The sequence below is a fragment of the Phascolarctos cinereus genome, unplaced genomic scaffold (genome assembly GCF_003287225.1).
Source record: "Phascolarctos cinereus isolate Bilbo 61053 unplaced genomic scaffold, phaCin_HiC Scaffold_4;HRSCAF=312, whole genome shotgun sequence".
NCBI classification, from domain to species: Eukaryota; Metazoa; Chordata; class Mammalia; order Diprotodontia; family Phascolarctidae; genus Phascolarctos; species Phascolarctos cinereus.
In genome coordinates this window covers 676,155,076-676,173,458 of record NW_027555847.1, presented here as the reverse complement: position 1 = coordinate 676,173,458, position 18,383 = coordinate 676,155,076, and the positions used below count along the sequence as shown (strand labels likewise).

General features: G+C 44.3%; 2 protein-coding genes across 5 annotated transcripts in view; both read left to right on the top strand.

Annotated features, from left to right (window-relative positions):
• ADAT3 (adenosine deaminase tRNA specific 3) overlaps positions 1-6,719 on the top strand; it is a 35,590-nt gene extending 28,871 nt beyond the window's left edge. For 2 of the 4 annotated variants that reach the window (XM_021008799.2, XM_021008798.2), the window contains exon 2: positions 1,775-6,719. In XM_021008799.2, coding sequence (XP_020864458.1) covers positions 1,775-2,923 — 1,149 coding nt within the window. In that variant the 3' untranslated portion in view covers positions 2,924-6,719. The remainder of the gene's footprint in view (positions 1-1,774) is intronic. The other 2 variants (XM_078154120.1, XM_021008802.2) reach the window with 1 other exon arrangement.
• The window catches only part of SCAMP4 (secretory carrier membrane protein 4), a 79,700-nt gene that overhangs the window by 26,206 nt on the left and 35,111 nt on the right, over positions 1-18,383 (top strand). The window contains 2 exon segments of the mRNA XM_078154121.1: positions 10,127-10,183; positions 12,579-12,654. Coding sequence (XP_078010247.1) covers positions 12,582-12,654 — 73 coding nt within the window. The 5' untranslated portion in view covers positions 10,127-10,183; positions 12,579-12,581.

Sequence of the window (18,383 nt, the reverse complement as noted above, 5' to 3'; positions counted from 1 at the left end):
ATGAACTCTCTCTCCAACTCGATGTTATCTGTAAATTTGAAAAATTGCAGTTTGAAAAGCCCATTTTTATTCAAGTCATTGAAAAAAGTGAAACAGTACAGGGCCACGTATAGCTCCCGGGGACATTCCACTAGGAACTGTCCAAGTCGATGTGGTCAGCTAGTTTTGATTTACCTAATTATATGATCATCTGGCTCACATTTCTCCCCTATTTTCCACAAGAATAATTTGAGAGAACTTGTCAAATATCAGTTTAATTCAGTAAACATTTACTAAGTGCATACTTTGTGTAAGGTACAGTGCTAGGCGTTGATGGTACAAAAACAAAACTAGGAGTGGTCATTCTGTTGGGTTCCAAAATATGCACAGACGAGTAAATACAGGAGAATTGAGAGAGGAGAAAGCACTAACAGGTAGGGAGATGAATCAGGAAAGGCTTGAATAAACAGACAGTACTGGAGCTGTTCTTTGCAGGAAGCTAGAGGTTCTGAGAGACGGAGAAAGTAGGTGTTCTAGATGTGGGAGGCAGCCATATCAAGTCTGAGGAACAGTTCATAGGCTAGTTTGGGTAGAACAGAGAACACAGATCGGGGACCGATAAGAAATGACTAGAAATGTAGGCGAAGGCTAGATGGGGGAGGCCTCTTCATGTCAGGCTGAGTCATCTGTGTTTTATCCCAGAAGGGAAAGGTAATGGCTGAGGAGTTTTGAGCAGTGTGTGGATGACGTCTGATCTATGGATGGGAGTAAACAAATTCCAGGCATGTGTATTACTGTGCTACTATTGTCTGTGAAGTGCAAGGAAGTGAGTTCCAGAGAGAAATGTCAAGAGGTGCGTCAAGATAAATTCACAGATAGTGAGGAAACCCATCAGGTGGTGGGCTGTGCTTCAGCTGAGGGAGAGGACATTGGACTTGGGGTCCGGAAAACCAGGGTTCAGATCCTCCTCCTTCTGACACGCTTAGCTTGGCCACTCTGGGCCAGTCACTTAGCCTCTTCTTGCATCAGTTTCTTCATCTGTAAGGACGGGGTTGGGCTAGGTGTCTGTGAAGAGTCTTAACTCTATAGAAAGGACTGCTCCAAATTGAGTGTCACTTGCAAAGCTGCAAGAGACCCTGGAGCTTGTTTGGTCTGACTCCCTCATTTTGCAGGTGAAGACACTGAGGCTCACGGGCGGAAACTGATTATTTCCGGTCACACCGAGACTCAGTGGGAAGGTAGGACTAGAACGCAGGTCTGATGACTCTCTGGTGTTGCTTAAAACAGGAGTGATGAAAGCTGTGGCTTGTCATCCCCTGGGATCAGGTCAGGTCGTAGGACCATTTGGTACCATCAGTGAGCAAACCCTTTACACCTTAGGAGGCCACCAAAGGGCCTGCCGCAAACTACTCGTGGAGGGAATGGAGTCAGAGTCACAAAGGAGGTTGTTTCTTCTTGGGCCAGTCGATCTTAGTAGCCATCATGTGTGTGTGTGTATGTAGGTGTAGTGCTTAATGATTGCAGAGTGCTTTGCCTGTATTTCCTCAATTGAGCTTCCCAGCATCCTAGGGAACTATGGGTATGGCCATCCCCATTTTACAGATAAGGAAACTGAGACTCAGCGAGGTGAACTGACTTGCCCATGGTCCCTTTTACATAATTAGTGTCAGAGGTGGGATTTGAACCCAGGTCTTCCTGACTTCATGTCCAGTACTATTATCTACTTTGTGGCACTGTCCATCCATGTAACTGTGGCTTTACTTAGGCCTGCCTGCTGTCTCCCTCTGATTGACAGATGTTGCTCTCCTCCGGTCTCTGTCTCCTACAGTCAAAGTCTTTGCGGCCTACTATCTCGGTGAAGAAGATGGACCGTGTCCTGTGCCCAGGGGAGCATGGTGAAGAGAATGGCTCGGTAATGGAACACAAAACAATTCCTTGGCAGATCTTCCCAGTACTTTCAGATCAACAGTCTCAGGGAGTTGAACTGGTCTTGGCATATGCAGTACCTATCCTAGACAAGAAAAAGACTTCTCGCTTGGTGAAGGAGATATCAGCTGTGTACCCATTAGAGGGCCAACAGCATCTCAAAAGGGTCCGAGCATGCACAGATAAGGCCAGTCCTCACCCATTGGAAATGTTGATTTGTTTAGCAAAGCCTGGGAAAGAGAAGGCAGAAGGTTTGCACACACTTTCAGAGCTCCTGCCCGATAAACAAGTAGACTGCTGTGGCCTAGGAGAACCATTCCTTGTTCATGTACCTGCCCATCCCCCTTTGACCAGGATGCAGTTTGAGGAAGCCAAGTTCCATTGGCCTACAGCCTTTCATGAAGACAAATATGTCACCAGTGCCCTCACAGGGCATCTTTTTTCAAAAGAAGAAAAGGTGAAGATGCAGACTTACATGAAACAAGCCATCTGGGCAGCCCAGCAAGGAGCAGAAAAGGGGATGAAGGCTATCGGAGCCGTAGTTGTTGATCCAGCCACAGAAGCTGTTCTTGCTGTAGGCCATGATTGTAGAAGCTCCTCAAATCCATTGTTACATGCCACAATGGTTTGCATAGACCTTGTTGCCCAAGGACAGGGGAGAGGCACATATAATTTTAAATCTCATCCTGCTTGTAGTGTCTCATCACTGGGGAACAGAGACCCATCAGCCTCAAAAGCTATCCGAGCTGGAACAGTACGAAAATTTGAATCCAGAGACAATGGGTTGCCCTATATCTGTACTGGCTATGAGCTTTATATCACAAGTGAGCCATGTGTAATGTGTGCCATGGCTCTGGTACATTCCCGAATTCAAAGGGTCTTCTATGGGACAGCATCACCTGATGGGGCCCTGGGCACCAAATATAAGATTCACACCAGACAGGACCTGAATCATCGTTTTGAGGTGTTCAGAGGCATCTTAGAGGACCAGTGTTGTTCCTTAATCAAAGATAGCTAGTCAGACAGCCAGTCTGCCAAATAGCTTTCATTTTTTTCTTTGCTAGTTCCTTCTCTTTTCATCATAATATAACCCATTCCTATCCCCATCTCTCCCAGGTAGCCAGCAGACTTTCCATTTCTCTTCACCAGTGCTAGATACCCTTAGGTGGTCCCACATAGGTTCTTCTCTTGCCCCCTCTTTTTTATGATCTAGCTGTTTGTAACTAAAGACAAAAATTCAGTAAGTCTTCAGAGTATCACTTCCCATGTTACATTTATGAATTTGTTAGACTGCTTACTGGCTAATTTCACCTGGAAAATTTGTTGCATGCCCTTCTTGTGATCATGCAAATTAAGTCTTTGGCTGGCTGGCTGGAGCTTCTACTGCATAGCATTTCACAGTGGGGGCCCTTGTTGGTGTGTGGCTGGGATGTAGGGTCTCTAGCAGTGTGATGAAGTGGGAGAACCATTACTTTGTTTTTAAAGCTCAGAAATCCTGGATGTGACTTTTTATGATAACCATGATTATCTTTTTTGTTAAATTATGGAAAACAAACTTTGAAATGCCAAAATAAAAATAAGAGAAATGAATTTGGATCATTTCTAAGACATTTAATTTTCTCATCTGTAAAATGGAGATGATAGTACTTGTACTACCTACCTCACAGGGTTGCTGTGGGGAAAACACTTTGCAGACCTTCAAGTGCCCTGCAGGTGTGGGTTATTATCATAATTAGTATGGAGGCCTAGGTACCGCACAACCATACCTGTATTAATTGTACTTCCTAAGTGTCTGTGATGAGCTCAGAATCTTCAGTACCAATTCTGGCTCTGCTGTTAGATTCAGCCACCTCCACAAAGCAGTGAGTTAGGCTGAGCAACCTTTCAAATTGGGGGTCCTTTGTGGAGCATGGCTTGGGAAAACGCTTCACCAGCAGCGTGATGAGGCGTAAGAACCATTACTTTGTCTCTTAAATCTCTAATCCCTGCTTGTGACTCCCACAGCGGAGGAGGTAACCGGAGGAGGTGACCGCTCTCACTGAACACTGGATACTGGATTTGGAGTGAGGGGGGCCTGGTGCCAAACATGTGTGTGACCACAGTCAAGGCACTTCCTCTCTTGAGGCCTCAGTTTTCTCATCTATGAAGATGAAAGGTTTGGACTAGTTGTAAGATCCCTTTAGCTTTAAATCATGCTGAACGTCAGCATTGCAAACACTGGATGATTCGGGAACTAGATTACACAGGTATAGAAAGGAGAAGATTGTTGCAGAACCCAGAAGTTTAACAGATAAATGTTGAATTCAGTTCAATAAACATTCTTTTTAAAAATTAAAAAAACAAGTTTTTATTGATATTGTTTGTTTTTATATCACTTCTGCTTCCCACTGTATCCCTCCCAAAGCCCTCTCTCAGAGAGCTGTTTCTTATAATAAAGGAGAAAAAGAGAGAAATAAAGGAGAAAAAATTGTTAAACTGACCACCATAGCAAAAAAAAAAAAATCCAACATATTCAGTGTTTCACACCCATGGTCCATCATTTGTGTAATGAAGTGGTGAAGAAACTGTCTTTCCCTCATTAGAATGTAAGCTCTTTGAGGGCAGAGACTATCTTGCTTGTCTTTGTATCCTCAGAGCTTAGTACAAAGTGTTTAACAATACTTTGATCTCTCTTCTCACCTTTCTTGTTTGGAGCTAAGCTTGGGCTTTATAATTTTGCGACATTCATTTTCATGTATTTGGTTGTTACTGTTGTGTATATTTTTTTCTTGGTTCTGCTTACTTTACTTTGAATCAATTCATATGCCCTTCCATGCTTTTCCATGTTCATCATTCGTTGTTTCTCGCAGTACTATAAGATTCCATTATATTCATGTACTACATTTTGTTTAGCCATTCAACAGTAGGTGGGCGTCTACTTCTAATTCTTTGCTTCTGCAAAAAAAAATGCTGCTATAAATATTCTGGTGTATATGGAGCCTTTTTTTTTTTTTGGGTCATTGACATTCTTAGGCCACATGCCTAGCAGTGGAGTCTCTGGGCCAAAGGGTATGAACATTCTGAATAATTCAAAGTTTGCTTTCCAGAATGATTGTAACAATTTACAACTCCACCAATAATGCATTAGTGCACCCGTTTTCCATAGCACTTTGAGCATGACAGTTCTTATCACCAAACATTTATTAATGGGGAGATATATCATATGTACTGATTGGTAGATGTAAGTAAGTAAGTAAGTACAAAGACATTTTGTTTTATTAAAAGTTGGAAGGGATCAGGAAAGGATTTTTGTAAGTGATGGCCCATGAACTGAGTCCTGAAAGAAGTAAAGGATTCTGAGAGGTGTGGGTTGGGAAAGAATGCATTTCAGGCGTGGAAGAAAGCACATACAAGGACATGGAGGTAGGAAGTAGGTTATCTCGTTGGAGGAACAGCAATAGGCCAGTAGTAGGTGGTTGAATTGTATTTACATCCAGTTTAAAATGCAATGAGACAAGGATATGTATGTATGTGTGTGTGTGTGTAGCTTCTAAGCACCCTCTGGTAAGAAGAGGCAGCTAGGCGGATGGAGCATTGGATCTGGAGTTCAAATGTGGCCTCAGATATGTATTAGGTGAGTGACTCTGGACTCTATCTTAGTTTCAGCATCTATAAATTGGGAATAATAGTCCCTACTTCCCACAGTTGTGATCATAAACTGAGATATTTCTAATGTGGTTTACAAACCTTAAAGCTCTACATAAATGTTAGTTATTATTGTTAGCTATTATTATTGTTAACTAGATGCTGTATTTATTTCTGCCTGCTGAAGTACGTATGCTGTTAGCACCCTCTAAGCTTCGGCACTTGGAGACAGTTCTAGTTGCGTATCCTGGTTACAGTTCTTGTCTTTTTTGTTTGTTTGTATCTTCCATTGGACCTTTCACAATGCCTGGTTTGTAGGAGATATTCAATAAACATTTGTCAATTTATTGTTGATGACCAAAAAATAAGAAAGTCTTTATTAAAGAGTTCTATGCATGAGAAAATTAGGTTCCTAATTCTGATTTTAAATAGTAAGTTATAGCTTTAAGATAAACAAGAAAAACTGAATGAGGATTATCTATGTATTATAAGGTATTTGATTTTGTCTAACCTTAGACAACAACTTGAGGTAATCGTCTTCTGAAGAATTTGCCCGTCATTCTAACCACTCTATTTCTTTTGGTGAACATCTTATAAGGTTTCAGTTTTCTCATCTGTAAAATGGGGGTGAAAATGTATGACTGAACTTCCTCAAAAGATCATTGTAGGAAAGCACTCTGCGTGTGGTAAAGGGATATGGAAATGGTAGATTTGCTTATTATTATGTACAGTAGTTTTGTGGGTGTGAATGGACTGTTCCAGATCAAGCCATGTTTAAAGAGATGGAAGCACTCCCTGCTCATTTCTTTCTTTTTTAAACTATGTTTCCTTGTACAAGACCCCCTGTTTCTCAGCTCCTGGTGTTTCCTCTGGCCGTCTTCCATGCCTGGAATGCTCTCCCTCCTCACCTTCACCTCTGCACGTTCCTGATTTCCTTCAAGTCCTGCCAAGTCCCCTCCTGCCACAAGAAGCCTTTCCTGATGCCCCCCAGTTCTAGTGCCTCCCCTGTGAGACTGCCCCTCTTTGTCTGGTCTGAATCTTGTTTGCACATAGTTGTTTGCATGTTGTCTCCCCTGTTAGACTGGAAGCTCCTTGAGGGCAGGATCAGACTTGTTTTGTATCCCCAGCTTTTAACCCAGTGCCTGGCATTTAGTAAGCACTATATAAATGTTGACTATCGTTATTATTATCATCATTCTTACTGTTGTTGCTGTTTTCTTCACCAGCGTGTTCACAGGTCCATTCTGTCAGTAAATCCATTCGGTGAGTATAGTACATGATGAAATCCTGTTATCAGTGAAATTGATTGTGTGCTGTCAGTGGATCTGGGATCTCAACAGGATGGGTACTTTGTGTGACTCTTGGCTGTGCATTTCCAGAAACCTTAGCTTCAAGACCCACGCAGTGCCCCAGAGCCCTTCCCTGCAGCTCTGAGGCAGCCCCTTCTGTAGCCCTTGTGTCAGGTCAGGACCGGCCTTCTCCTTGTCATATAGGTCTTTTCTTGCTCAGGCCATCGTTTGTAATATACTCTGGCCAGTATACACTTTGTTGTTGTGCAGTTGTGTCCAACTCTTCATCACCCATTAGTGGTTTTCTTGGTAAAGGTACTAGTATGGTTTGCCATTTTCCTCTCCAGCTCATTTTACAGATGACGAAACTGAGGCAAATAGGGTGAAGTGACTTGTCCAGGGTCACACAGCTAGTAAGTGTCTGAGGCCAGATTTGAACTCAAGAAGATGAGTCTTCCTGACATCAGGCCTGGCATTCTATCCACTGCATCACCTAGCTGCCCCTCGCTCTTGGGATAATTTGTTTTGAATTCTGAGATCACAGTGTTCCATGATGCACAGTCATGTAGCATCCCTGGGAGAAATGCCATGTGTTTAACACCAGTATTTGTGACAATGAACGGCATGTATCATTGAAAACCCTGTGCCCAGCCTTCCTGAGCCCTTCCTTCCAGGGCTCAGTTCATTGTCCACATGGAGCTGTGAATAGAAACAGAGTCATTAAACTGTCCATAAAGATCTTTGTAGCCTGCATGTTGACTTAGAAAACCACATATTAACATCATCCGTCTTACATCGTATTTTTATTTATTAATTTGGTTGAATATTTCCTGGTTTTTAATCTGGTTCAGGAATGTCGAGGGGCACCTGGTCTTTGGTACCTGTCTAAGACAGAGGTACAAAGGGACTGACTCTTTAGGTTGCCTGTGCACGTGCATGTCACAGTGATAATTGTGTCAGAAAGGCAGGGCGTGACCTTTTAAATTGAATTCCATACTTAAAAAAGAAAACTGTATTTGAGCTGTTGAGGATTTTCTCAATCCTCATTCTCCGTGGCCTGTCTGCAAACTTAGACGTTGTTGATCACTCTCTCCTCCTTGATACTTTTCTTCTCTCTAGGCTTTTGGGACACACCTCTCTCCTGGTTCTCCTGTCTCTCTGACTGCCCCTTCTCTATTTCCTTTGCTGGATCTTTATCCAGGGCATGCCCTCTAACCGTAGGTGTTCCTCAGGACTCTGTCCTGGGCCCTTTCTTCTCCCTCCACACTACTTCACTTAGTGATTTTATCAGCTCTTGGTGCTGACGATTCTCAAATATACTTAATCCTGCCCCACCCTCTCTGCTGACTTCTCTCAGATCTCCAACTGCCTTTCAGACTTCTCAAACTGAATATCCATTTTAAGCTCAACCTGTCCAAAACTGAACTCGTTACCTTTCCCCCTAAACAGTTTCCTCCTCCTACTTCCTTATTACTGGAGAGGGCAATACCATCGCAGCCCCTCAGGCTCCAGCCTAGGAGTCATCCTGGACTCCTCACTATCGCTCACCCCCACATCCAAGCTGTTTCCAAGGCCTGTTGATCTCACCTTTGCAGCCCCTCTCAAACATGCCCTCTGACTCTGTCACCCCTGTAACGCGAATCCTCATCACCTCACACCTTGATGCAATAGGCTGCTGGTGGGTTGGCCTACCTCAAGTGTCTGTCCACTGCTGTCCATCCTCCATTCAATCACTCAAGTGATTTTCTTAAAGCACAGGTTTGCTCATGTCACACACACACACACACACACACACATCACACTCACTCACACTCACTCACACTCACTCACTCTCGTTGCACTCCAGTGGCTCCTTGTTGCCTCCAGGCCTGCCTTTCCAGTCTCCTTACACCTTATTCCTCCAGGTATACTCTTGTATCCAGTGACATTGGTCTCCTGGCTTTCCCATGAACAAAACCTTCCATCTCTTGGCCCCAGGCATTTTCTCTGATTGTTCTCATGCCTGGGCTGCTCTCCCTCCTCAACTCTACCTACTGACCTCCCTGGGTTCCTATATGTCCCAGCTAAAATCCCATCTTTTACAGGAAGCCTTTCCCAACTCTTCTTAATGCTAGTGCATTCTCTGTTATTTATTTCCTATATATCCTGTATAAGCTTGATTTGTATATATTTGCATGTTGTCTCCCTCAGATTATAAGCTCCTCGAGGGCAGGAGTTGTCTTCTATCTCCAGTGCTTAGCACAGTGCCTGGCATACAGTAGGTGCTTAATAAATGTTTATTGATTGAGCTTTGTCGCTAATAATGTCGTTGTGCACCACTTAGGGAGCACCCATTCTGTGCAGGGCTTCCCTCAGTGAAAAGAGTAGTTGGGGGGAAATGTATATGTGGGAAGAAATGGTTAATAGTATGAGACAGTAGCAAATTCCTGAGTGTCAGATGGTTGTAGCAAACAGTCGTTGCTCAGGCTGTCCTGGGAAGAAGAGAGCCATGGGGTGGGGAGGCGAGGTGGGCTTCCTGGAGGATAGGAGGTTTGATCAGGGCCAGAGCAAGGAGGAAGGCGGCCATTGGGCCAAGGGAATGGTGCAGAGACAAGAAGGACAAGGTGTAATAGGGGCATTCTGGGTTGGCTTGGGTGTGATCTTTTTTCCATCCCTTGGGGTATCCTGCATCCCCCAAAGAGTTCATTTAGAAAGCAGTTGCCAAGTGTTTTCTGAGTGCCAGACATTGTGTGAAGTGCTGGGATGATAGTCCATGGGTGCAGTATGGATCAGAGGCAATATGGGACAATGGGAGGAGTACTAGTTTAGAGTCAGTGACCCTGGGTTCAAATCCTGCACCTGCCACGTCTCCCTGGTGGGGTTTTGGCGGTCAAGCTACTTCTCTCAGGCTTGGTCTCCTCATCTGTAAGATGGCTGGGGGAAGCGTTGGGCTTGCTGGTGTGGTGTCCCTGTCAGCTTTAAACCATGATCCTTTGGTCTTGTGACAGCAGCTTTTTGTATGAGGGAACCGTCAGGGTTGGTGGATATCGATGCCCTGATTGAGAGTGAGAATTGCTGCCATCTGGTCATATGGTAAGCAGTTCTGGAGGAGTTAGAAACAAAAGAAGATTGTCAGCCGAAAGAAGATTGTGCATTTCCCCTGTAGGTGTTGATGTCTACACAAGCCAAAGCGTCTTCCCTGAGTGTAGGCACGAGACCTACACTGTGTGGTTGTATGAAGACCCCTCCAACACACACACACAGCATCTGGACGCTTGGGCAGCTGACGGCATGGTGTGACTTGTGATTTTTGTCCCCTTCTCTCCTAGGGTTGCCATCCTCCTCAGCCAGCTGACTTGTGGGAGCATCTGTAAGAGCAATGACAGGTAAGAAACCGTATCACATACAGCACACTACCAGCGTTTGTTATTCACTTTTTGCTGCACATGACTTCCTTAACTCTGCAGATGTCCTAAGGAGAAGGTGGCTAGATTGAGTCTGATTTGTTTGACTTGGAATACCTTGTCTGGGTATTTATAAAGGTGGAAATGCTCAGTGTCTTGAGAATAGCCTTGAGAAACTCACAGTTCTGTTAGCTCAGTTGATGATTCGTGCATTGATTCAGCAAAGCTTTGGGAAGGCCTGACTGTGTTGCTTGGCCCCTATGCTAAGCACTCAGAGGCAACAGTAGATTTGGAAACATTTTGTAAGTGCCCACTGTGTGCAAGGGATACTAAAGAGTCCTGTCCTCCACAAGCTTAGATTCTTAGATGTGGGGCATGTCCACAGACTAGTGCTATGTACAGTAGCATTTGGTGGGGCAAAGGGCAGAGCCAGACGGGTGCTCTGGGAAAGCAACAAAGCAAAAACCACTTTCACTTGAGGGAAATTTGGACTTAGAGCTGGAAAGGACCTTAGACTCCGACCCCTCATTTTACAGATGAGGAAACTGAGGACTGGTGGGGGAGGGCTGGGATTGCTGCCCCGAGGCTCCCCGGGCTCTGAAGGCACCGGACAGTGGCACAGGGGGGTCAGCCCACTCCTCTGGCAGAGGAGACAGAATTTCCAGAAAAATCTTATCTGGGCATCTGCTGCTGCCATCCCAGACTCTTCCTTCCTGAAGGATAAGCTGTGCTGGGAACTCCAGTTCCTGCCTTGCAGCTTCCTCCCTGGGTCCTGACCGTTTCGGGCCTGATCCACCACTTTGATCTCTCCTGTTGCTGTTCCATCCTCCTTCCTCCCTGGTGACCAAGGCCTCTTTGTGATTGCTTCCTATGTCTTGAAGATTCAACTTTGATCTACATATTACTCCCTATTTATGGGTTAAAATTTTTTTCTCAATTACATGTAAATTAAAGTTTTTAAGATTTGATGTAACCTGTTAAGTCAGTCCAGCCATTCTAATGTCAGTGAGAAATCCAGTTAAAGAAGCAAATAACCTTATCCAATTTTCTTGCATATATGTCTTCAAGATTGTTTTTATGTAGTATTTTACCAGGTTGGTGAAATCAGAACAGAGTTTGTATTTTTATTGTACCCTTTTTACAATAGTGATTTGTTAAAAAACCAAATTAATTTTCATTCTGACAGAACTTATCACAGTACTTGTATCCTAAACAATCAGTACTAAATCCTATAACAGTATAAAGGCCATTGTGAATTAAGGGCTGTCTAAAAACCCAGCTTCTGTCACTTTTCTTTTTTATACTCAGGTAGTATACCAAGATGTTCTTAACCCTTCCTCCTGAGTAAGAGTAGATTTCTTCTGGATAAAGAGTTTTTTTGGGGGAAAAAAATGTTTTTGCGTTACTTTTTGCACCATTTTGTGAAGTCATTGACCCAACCCAAAATACACTTCTGCTTCTCCTGGGGAGTTTTATACCAAAAACAGTTTTATACAACAGGTAGAAATTATGTATGAATGATTTTGGGGGAAATTATCAGTTGCAGTATTTTAAAGAAATAGAATTTCTTTGTTTTTGGAGAAATTTTGTAAATAAATTTGAATTTCTAAGTTAAAAAAATTTTTTTAAGATTTGTTTTTTAAAATTTTGAGTCCCAAATTCTCTCCCTCCTTCCTTCTCCTCCCGTCTCCTTGAGAAGGTAAGCAATTTGAGATAGATTATATACATATGCTGTCATGCAGAAACATTTCCATATTAGCCATATTGCAAAAGAAAATGCAGACCAAAAATAAATTAAGTTAAAAAAGCATGCTTTGGGGCAGCTAGGTGGTGCAATGGATAGAGCACTGGCCCTGGATTCAGGAGGACCTGAGTTCAAAATCCAGCCTCAGACACATAACACTTTCTAGCTGTGTGACCCCAGGCAAGTCACTTAACCCCCACTGCCCAACCAAAAAAACCCAAAAAGCATGCTTCAATCTCCATTTAGACTCCATCAGTTTTTTCTCTGGAGTTGGCTAACATTTTTCATCCTGAGTCCTTCAAAATGGTCTTGGATCATTGGTCTGCTGAGAATGGTCCTATTTGCTCTTAGCACTTTTCTAGCTATGGGCCTTGTTTTCCTCACCTTTAAAATGGAAATACTATTTAATCACTGAACAAGTGATAAGTGCAGGCTGTACTCACTTGGGAGGCAAAGAAAGGCCAGAGGGGTCCTTGGCCCTCCTCCTTCCTAAGCCACGTTGCCGTGACAGCGCTGCAGAAGTGAGCCTTGTCACTTTGGCGCTGGTGGCCAGCTAGACTTTGCCTGATCCTGATTGGTTGTCCCACTTGGCTCTGTCCGTTGCCCCATCATACACGCCCTTGCTCCCCGCAGTGAATGCTGGAACTGAAGCACTCCCTGCAGCTCCAGTCCTGGCCCCTCCTTCCAGAGGCCGAACACACCGAACACGGTCAGTGGCTTGTATTTCCATGTCCAGCAGCACTTTGAAGGGGGAGGAAGCTAAAAGCAAAAGTGGAGTATTGGCTTTGGGGTGTGACATCAGTTAAAGTGACTGTGTCATTTTCCTCTTCCAGCCTTTGCCCGCAACCCTTAGAAGGCCCTGTCTAGGGCTTCATGGTAGTTGATGGGTGAGCCTGGGTTCCCACAGGCCAGGGCAGCCAAGCACAGGCACCATCCAGTCCTGCCAGCTGAGAGGGGCTCTGTCATTCCCTCTGGCTCCAGATGTGCTCGCTGCCAGCTTGGCCCCAGCCTCAATGGCTCCCTCTCAGTCCAGTAGTCCAGTGGTTGGAAATATGAGAACTCCAGACCCTTTGAATCCCATAGGGTCTTCTGACCACGGAGACAAGGACTTGGGGGAATGGGAAAAGGCCTAGGCCAAAGTGGAGGCACTCACCTTCTCTCCTCATGCTTATATGTGTGTGTGTGTGTGTGTGTGTGTGTGTGTGTGTGTGCACATGCATACATATATATATATATATCTATATATCCCTATTTCCTTTAATTGTTCAGTGGTTTAAAAATCTTCCCATCATCCTGCTCTTCTTTCAAGGCATTTTAATATGCTAACATCCTTACTGAAATATGTGAAATTAACACAGTACAACAGATGTCATCTAACTAAGGCAGCTTATGTGGGAACTGTCATCTCCTTTGTGGGCATTAGAGTTCTATTAACTTAGTATTAATTGCTTTCTTAGCATTCATTTGATGAACAAGCATTTATTGAGCTCCTACTGTGTGCCAAGTTGAGTCCCTACCTTTAAGGACCTTAGACACTATGAGGGAAACTGCATTTATATAGAAAATTAAATAGAAAATACATACAAAGTCATTTTAGGAGAGAAGGCATTAGCTGCTTGGGAATCAAGAAAGGCCTCCTATATGGAGTTAGCCCTTAAGCTGAGCTGTGGAGAGAGCAAGGGGCTGGGAAGGAGGAAATAGTGCATTCCAGGCAAGGGGGGCAGCCTGTGCAAAGGCCTGAGGACCGGAGAGGAAATCTCCCAGAAGAGGAACAGCAAACCACCCAGCCATTCCACTTTCCTGGGATACAGAGCAAGTGACGGAAAGTACCATACAGGAAACCTGGAAGTGGAGGGTTCAGCCAGAGTGGGAGGGGCTCACAAAGCCAGTCGGTCAGAATTTATTCAAGTGTCTATGTGCCAGGCATTGTGCCGTGCGATGGGGTACCAGGACAAAACAAAAACAATAATTGCCCTCAGGGATCTTAAATTCTATAGGGGGAGACATGTCTGCATAGAAGGAGATACGAATGCATACAAAATAAATATTAGGGAATTTGGAGAGGAAGACACTGACACAGGAGAGTCAAGAAAGGCTCTTACATGAAGTAAGAGGGGGCCCTTGAGCTGACTTTGGGAAGAAACGTCCAGGGATTCTCAGAGATTGAAGTGAGAAGGGAATGCATTCCAGACATGGGAGTACTTGCTTTTTGAGGTAAGAGAGAGCCTCCGTGAGGACTTGACTGTGCCGAGGCATTTTGGGAGGAGCTCTGGGCACTCAAAGAGGGAGATGACAGGGGTTCTGTTCTCGGGGAGCTCCCAGTCTTCCTTAGGGGTGGGGGTGGGAAGGACATGTATACAAATAACTAACAGGAGGGAGAATGTAGTCATTGAACTAAGTGCCATGAAGGTCATAAGAGAGATCAGTCACTTTCACCTGAGCTTGGGGGCAAGGAGGAGGACGTCTTTAGCAGCAGGCCAGAGTTTGAGCAGGCGTGCTCTCTATCTGCTTTTCATTGGATGTTGACTCTTCACCTGGGATTGAAACTAGCTTGAGACTAGAAGCAACCAGGTGGTGCAGTAGGTAGATGTTGGCTCTGGAGTCAGGAAGACTACAGTGTCGATCTTGTCCCTGTCACTTAATATGACTCTGAGTGAGGATGAAATGATGTAAAGTGTATCAGTCACTCTCCAAGCTTTAAAGTGCTATATAAAGTGTTAGCTTTTCTTAGTAGTAGTAGTTCTCTGTTAAATTACTAAACATAACAGGAAGGCTAAAAGTGCTATTTTTTAAAACCTACATATTTTATATAAGATACTAAGTTGGAAATTTGTCTCTACATACTTCTTACAGTTTGGAGGTTTTCCCAGAATGTGTTTTGTCTTTTTGTTGTTTTCAGTCCTCAATCCAAAAACAAGGCATTTATTAAACACTTACTGCCTGTCAGGCACTTTGTTAAGCACTGGGGATGCAAAGAAAGGACAAAAAACAGACCAGTCCTTGCTCTCAAAGGCAGTCACATCCTGATGGGGGAGACCACATTGAAACAACTATGGACAAGCAAGATTGAGCTGGAGATAATCTCAGAGGAAAGGTACTGAAATTAAGGAGGACTGAGAAAGGCTTCTTGTAGAAGGCAAGACATCAGCTGAGACATGAAGGGAGCCAGGGAAGCCAGAAGGTGGAGATGCAGAGAGGGGGAGCGTGCCAGGGATGTAGCTCAGCCATGGAAGATGTCTAGAGTCAGGAAATGGAGTATCTTCTGGGAGAACAGCCAGGAGGCAGCATCACTAGATCACAGAGTATGGAAGGCTCTGTAAGTTGTCAGAAGACTGAAAAGGTAGGAAGGAACCATGTAATAGAGGGCTTTAAAAGCCAAACAGGGAATTTTGTATTTGATCCTGATAACTAGAGCCACTGGAGTTGATTGAATAGGGTTTTCTGGTGGAAGAGAGGATAAGACTTCGCAGCAGTTGGACTGTGTGAAGTGAAGAAGATAATAAGGATGATATCTAAGCTGTAAGCCTGGGTGACTGCGAGGATGATGGTATCCTTGACAGTAACGGGGAAGTTAGGAAGAGGGGAGGGTTGTGAGGAGGAGGTAGATAATAAGTTCTCTTTGGGACATGTTGAGTCAAGATGTCTACAAGACATCCAGTTTGAAATACCTGCAAAGTAGGGGTGGAGCCAAGATGGCCAAGTAAAGGCAGGGACTCACTTGAGCTTTCTCAAATTCCCCTCCAAACAACTTTAAAATTATTCCTGGAGTGGCAGTACCAACAAAAGGCTAGAGTGAAACAATTTTCCAGCCCAAGACAACTTAGAAGGTCAGCAGGAAAAATCTGTCTCACTGGAATGTAAATGGAACACAGTCCGGCACAGTGCAGACCACCCTCCAGCAAGCCAACTGTAAGTCTGGGGAGCAACTGAATCAGCAGCAGCAGTAGCTTCTGAAACTGTCACCACACAGATGGTAAGGGGGTTGAACAACTGGTCCAAAGGAGATTACAGAGGACCCTTTGCTGGTGCTAGGCGTGGGACTCTGTTACATTGTTCACAAGCAGTTCCGGTTGCAGGCACAGGGCAAGGAGGAGTGCTAGTACACTAGAGTGCCCATGGGCAGAGCCCTGGTCACAGTTCCAGGGTGGAAAAGAGTGCTAGTGGTTACTTACAGACCTGAGTAGGCCAAGAGAATAATGACCATACTTCTCCTTAGATCATGCTACCTTGGAAGAACAGCAGCATGAAAAGCCTGAAGCTTGGGACAGTTCCCCCTCCACCCCAAGAGCAGAGCCCGATTTTAATATAAAATTAAAAGCCGAGAAATAGATTGAAAAAATGAGCAAACGGCAGAAAAAGAACCTCACCATAGAAAGTTACTGTGATGACAGGGAAGAGCAAAACCCACACTCAGAAGACAATGAAATCAAAGCGGCTACATGCAAAACCTCAAAGAAAAATGCAAATAGGTCTCAGGAGCAAAAAGAACTCCTGGAAGAGCTCAAAAATGATTTAAAAAAAAACAAATCAAAGAGGTAGAGGAGAAATTGGAGAAAATAGAGTGATGCAAGAAAGTCATGAAAAAAGAATCAACAGTTTGATAAAGGGGGTATAAAAAATTACTGAAGAAAATAACATCTTAAAAAACAGAATAGGCCAAATGGTAAAAGAGATTTCTGAAAAGTCGTTGAAAATGTGAGATTGGAGGTAAGGAGAGAATTTAGGGTTGTACAATTAGATCTGAGAGTAATCTGCATAGACATAATAATTGAAACTGTGGGTGCTGATAAGATCATCAAAAGAAATGGTATAGAGGAAAAAGAGAAGATGGCCCTGGACCAAGCCTTGGACACCCCCAGATGGAGATCCAGCAAAGGAGACCGGATTGATTAGGCAGGTGAGAGGAGAACTGGAAGAGAGCAGTGTCATGAAAACCTGGAAAGAAGAGAATATCTAGGAGGAGGGTGATCAACAGAACCAGAGGCTGAAGAGAGGTCAAGAAGGATAAAGACTGAGAAAAGGCTATTAGATTTGGCAGTTAAGAGGTCATTGGTGACCTTGGAGAGAACAGTTTTAGTTGAATAATGAGGTCAAAAGCCAGACTTCAGAGAGTTAAGAAGAGGGTGAGAGGAAAAGAAGGGCAGGCACCTAATGTAGATGGCCTCTTCAGGGAGTTTAGCCACAAAAGGGAAAGTAGGATGAAAGATAGTAGGGAGGTGGGGCCATGGATATAGTGCTGGGCCTGGAGTCAGGAGGACTCTATGAGTTCAAATGTGGCCTCAGACACTAGCTGGTGGGTGACCCTGGGCAAGTCACTGAATCCTGTTTGCCTCAGTTTCCTTATCTGTAAAATGATCTGGAGAAGGAAATGGCAAACCACTCCAGTATCTTTTGCAGAAAAAAAAAAAAAAAGGAGTCACAAAGAGACAGACGTGACTGAAAAATGACTGAAAGGCAACCGCACAACCAGGAGGGAAGGATGGACCAAGTGAGGGGTTTGAGGATGGGGAGTCTGGGCATGTTTGTAGGCAGTAGAGAAGCAGCTGGTAGACAGCCTGAAGTGACTAGGGATGACAGTGGGGCCAGTCTGTTAGAGGAGACAGGATGGAATGAGGCCACTTCATTTTGTGAGACAGGAGTGAAAGAAGAGCTAGTAACAGAAGGCATCCGAGTGGTGACATGTGAGGAGGGGGGCAGCAGAGGGTCTTGGTGAATGGCTTCAAATTTTTCAGGGAGACAGGATCCTCAGTTGAGAGGGTGGTGGGGATGGGAAATCACGGGAGGCTTGAGGAGGGATGTAAAGGTTTGGAAAAGCTGCTTTGGTGAATGGGATAGTGGTCAATCAGGATTGCCTTGCCACATTGAGGGCCTGTTTGAAATTATTTAACATACATTTGTAGTCATGGTTTTGTGTTTTTCTCTATATTTATTAAGGCAGTGCATGGTAGGAGTAATCCAAGGCTGAGACTTGGCAGGACAAGAGACTAGAGATAAGAGGACAGTGTAGAATTGGACCTGGCCTCCAATGACTAGCAGTATTCTCGCCCCATCATTCCTTTCTCTATCCCAGTGACTTTGAGCCACCAGTGTTCAAATCCCGTTTCTGGTCACCTGCTGTCTACTCATTAATTCACATCTCCTGTGACCCTTGTATCAGGGTGGAGAGATGCTGATTGTGCAGGGATGATGGGAAAGAACCTGGAGCTGGAAACGTTGGAGGAGATACTGAGACTGAAGAGTAAGGTTAGAGGTTGTAAGGCAGAGGGAGAGGTAAAATGACAAGAGACATTGGTCAGACGAGGGAATTTGAGTTCCCAGATGTGGGAGTGGTGCGTTTGTGGGCAAGGGGAAGATCTCAGGGATGACCATCTTTATGTGAGGCACAAATAACCTTCCCCTCTGTCTTCTCAGAAGCTCATTGAGATCACTAGGTCAGTT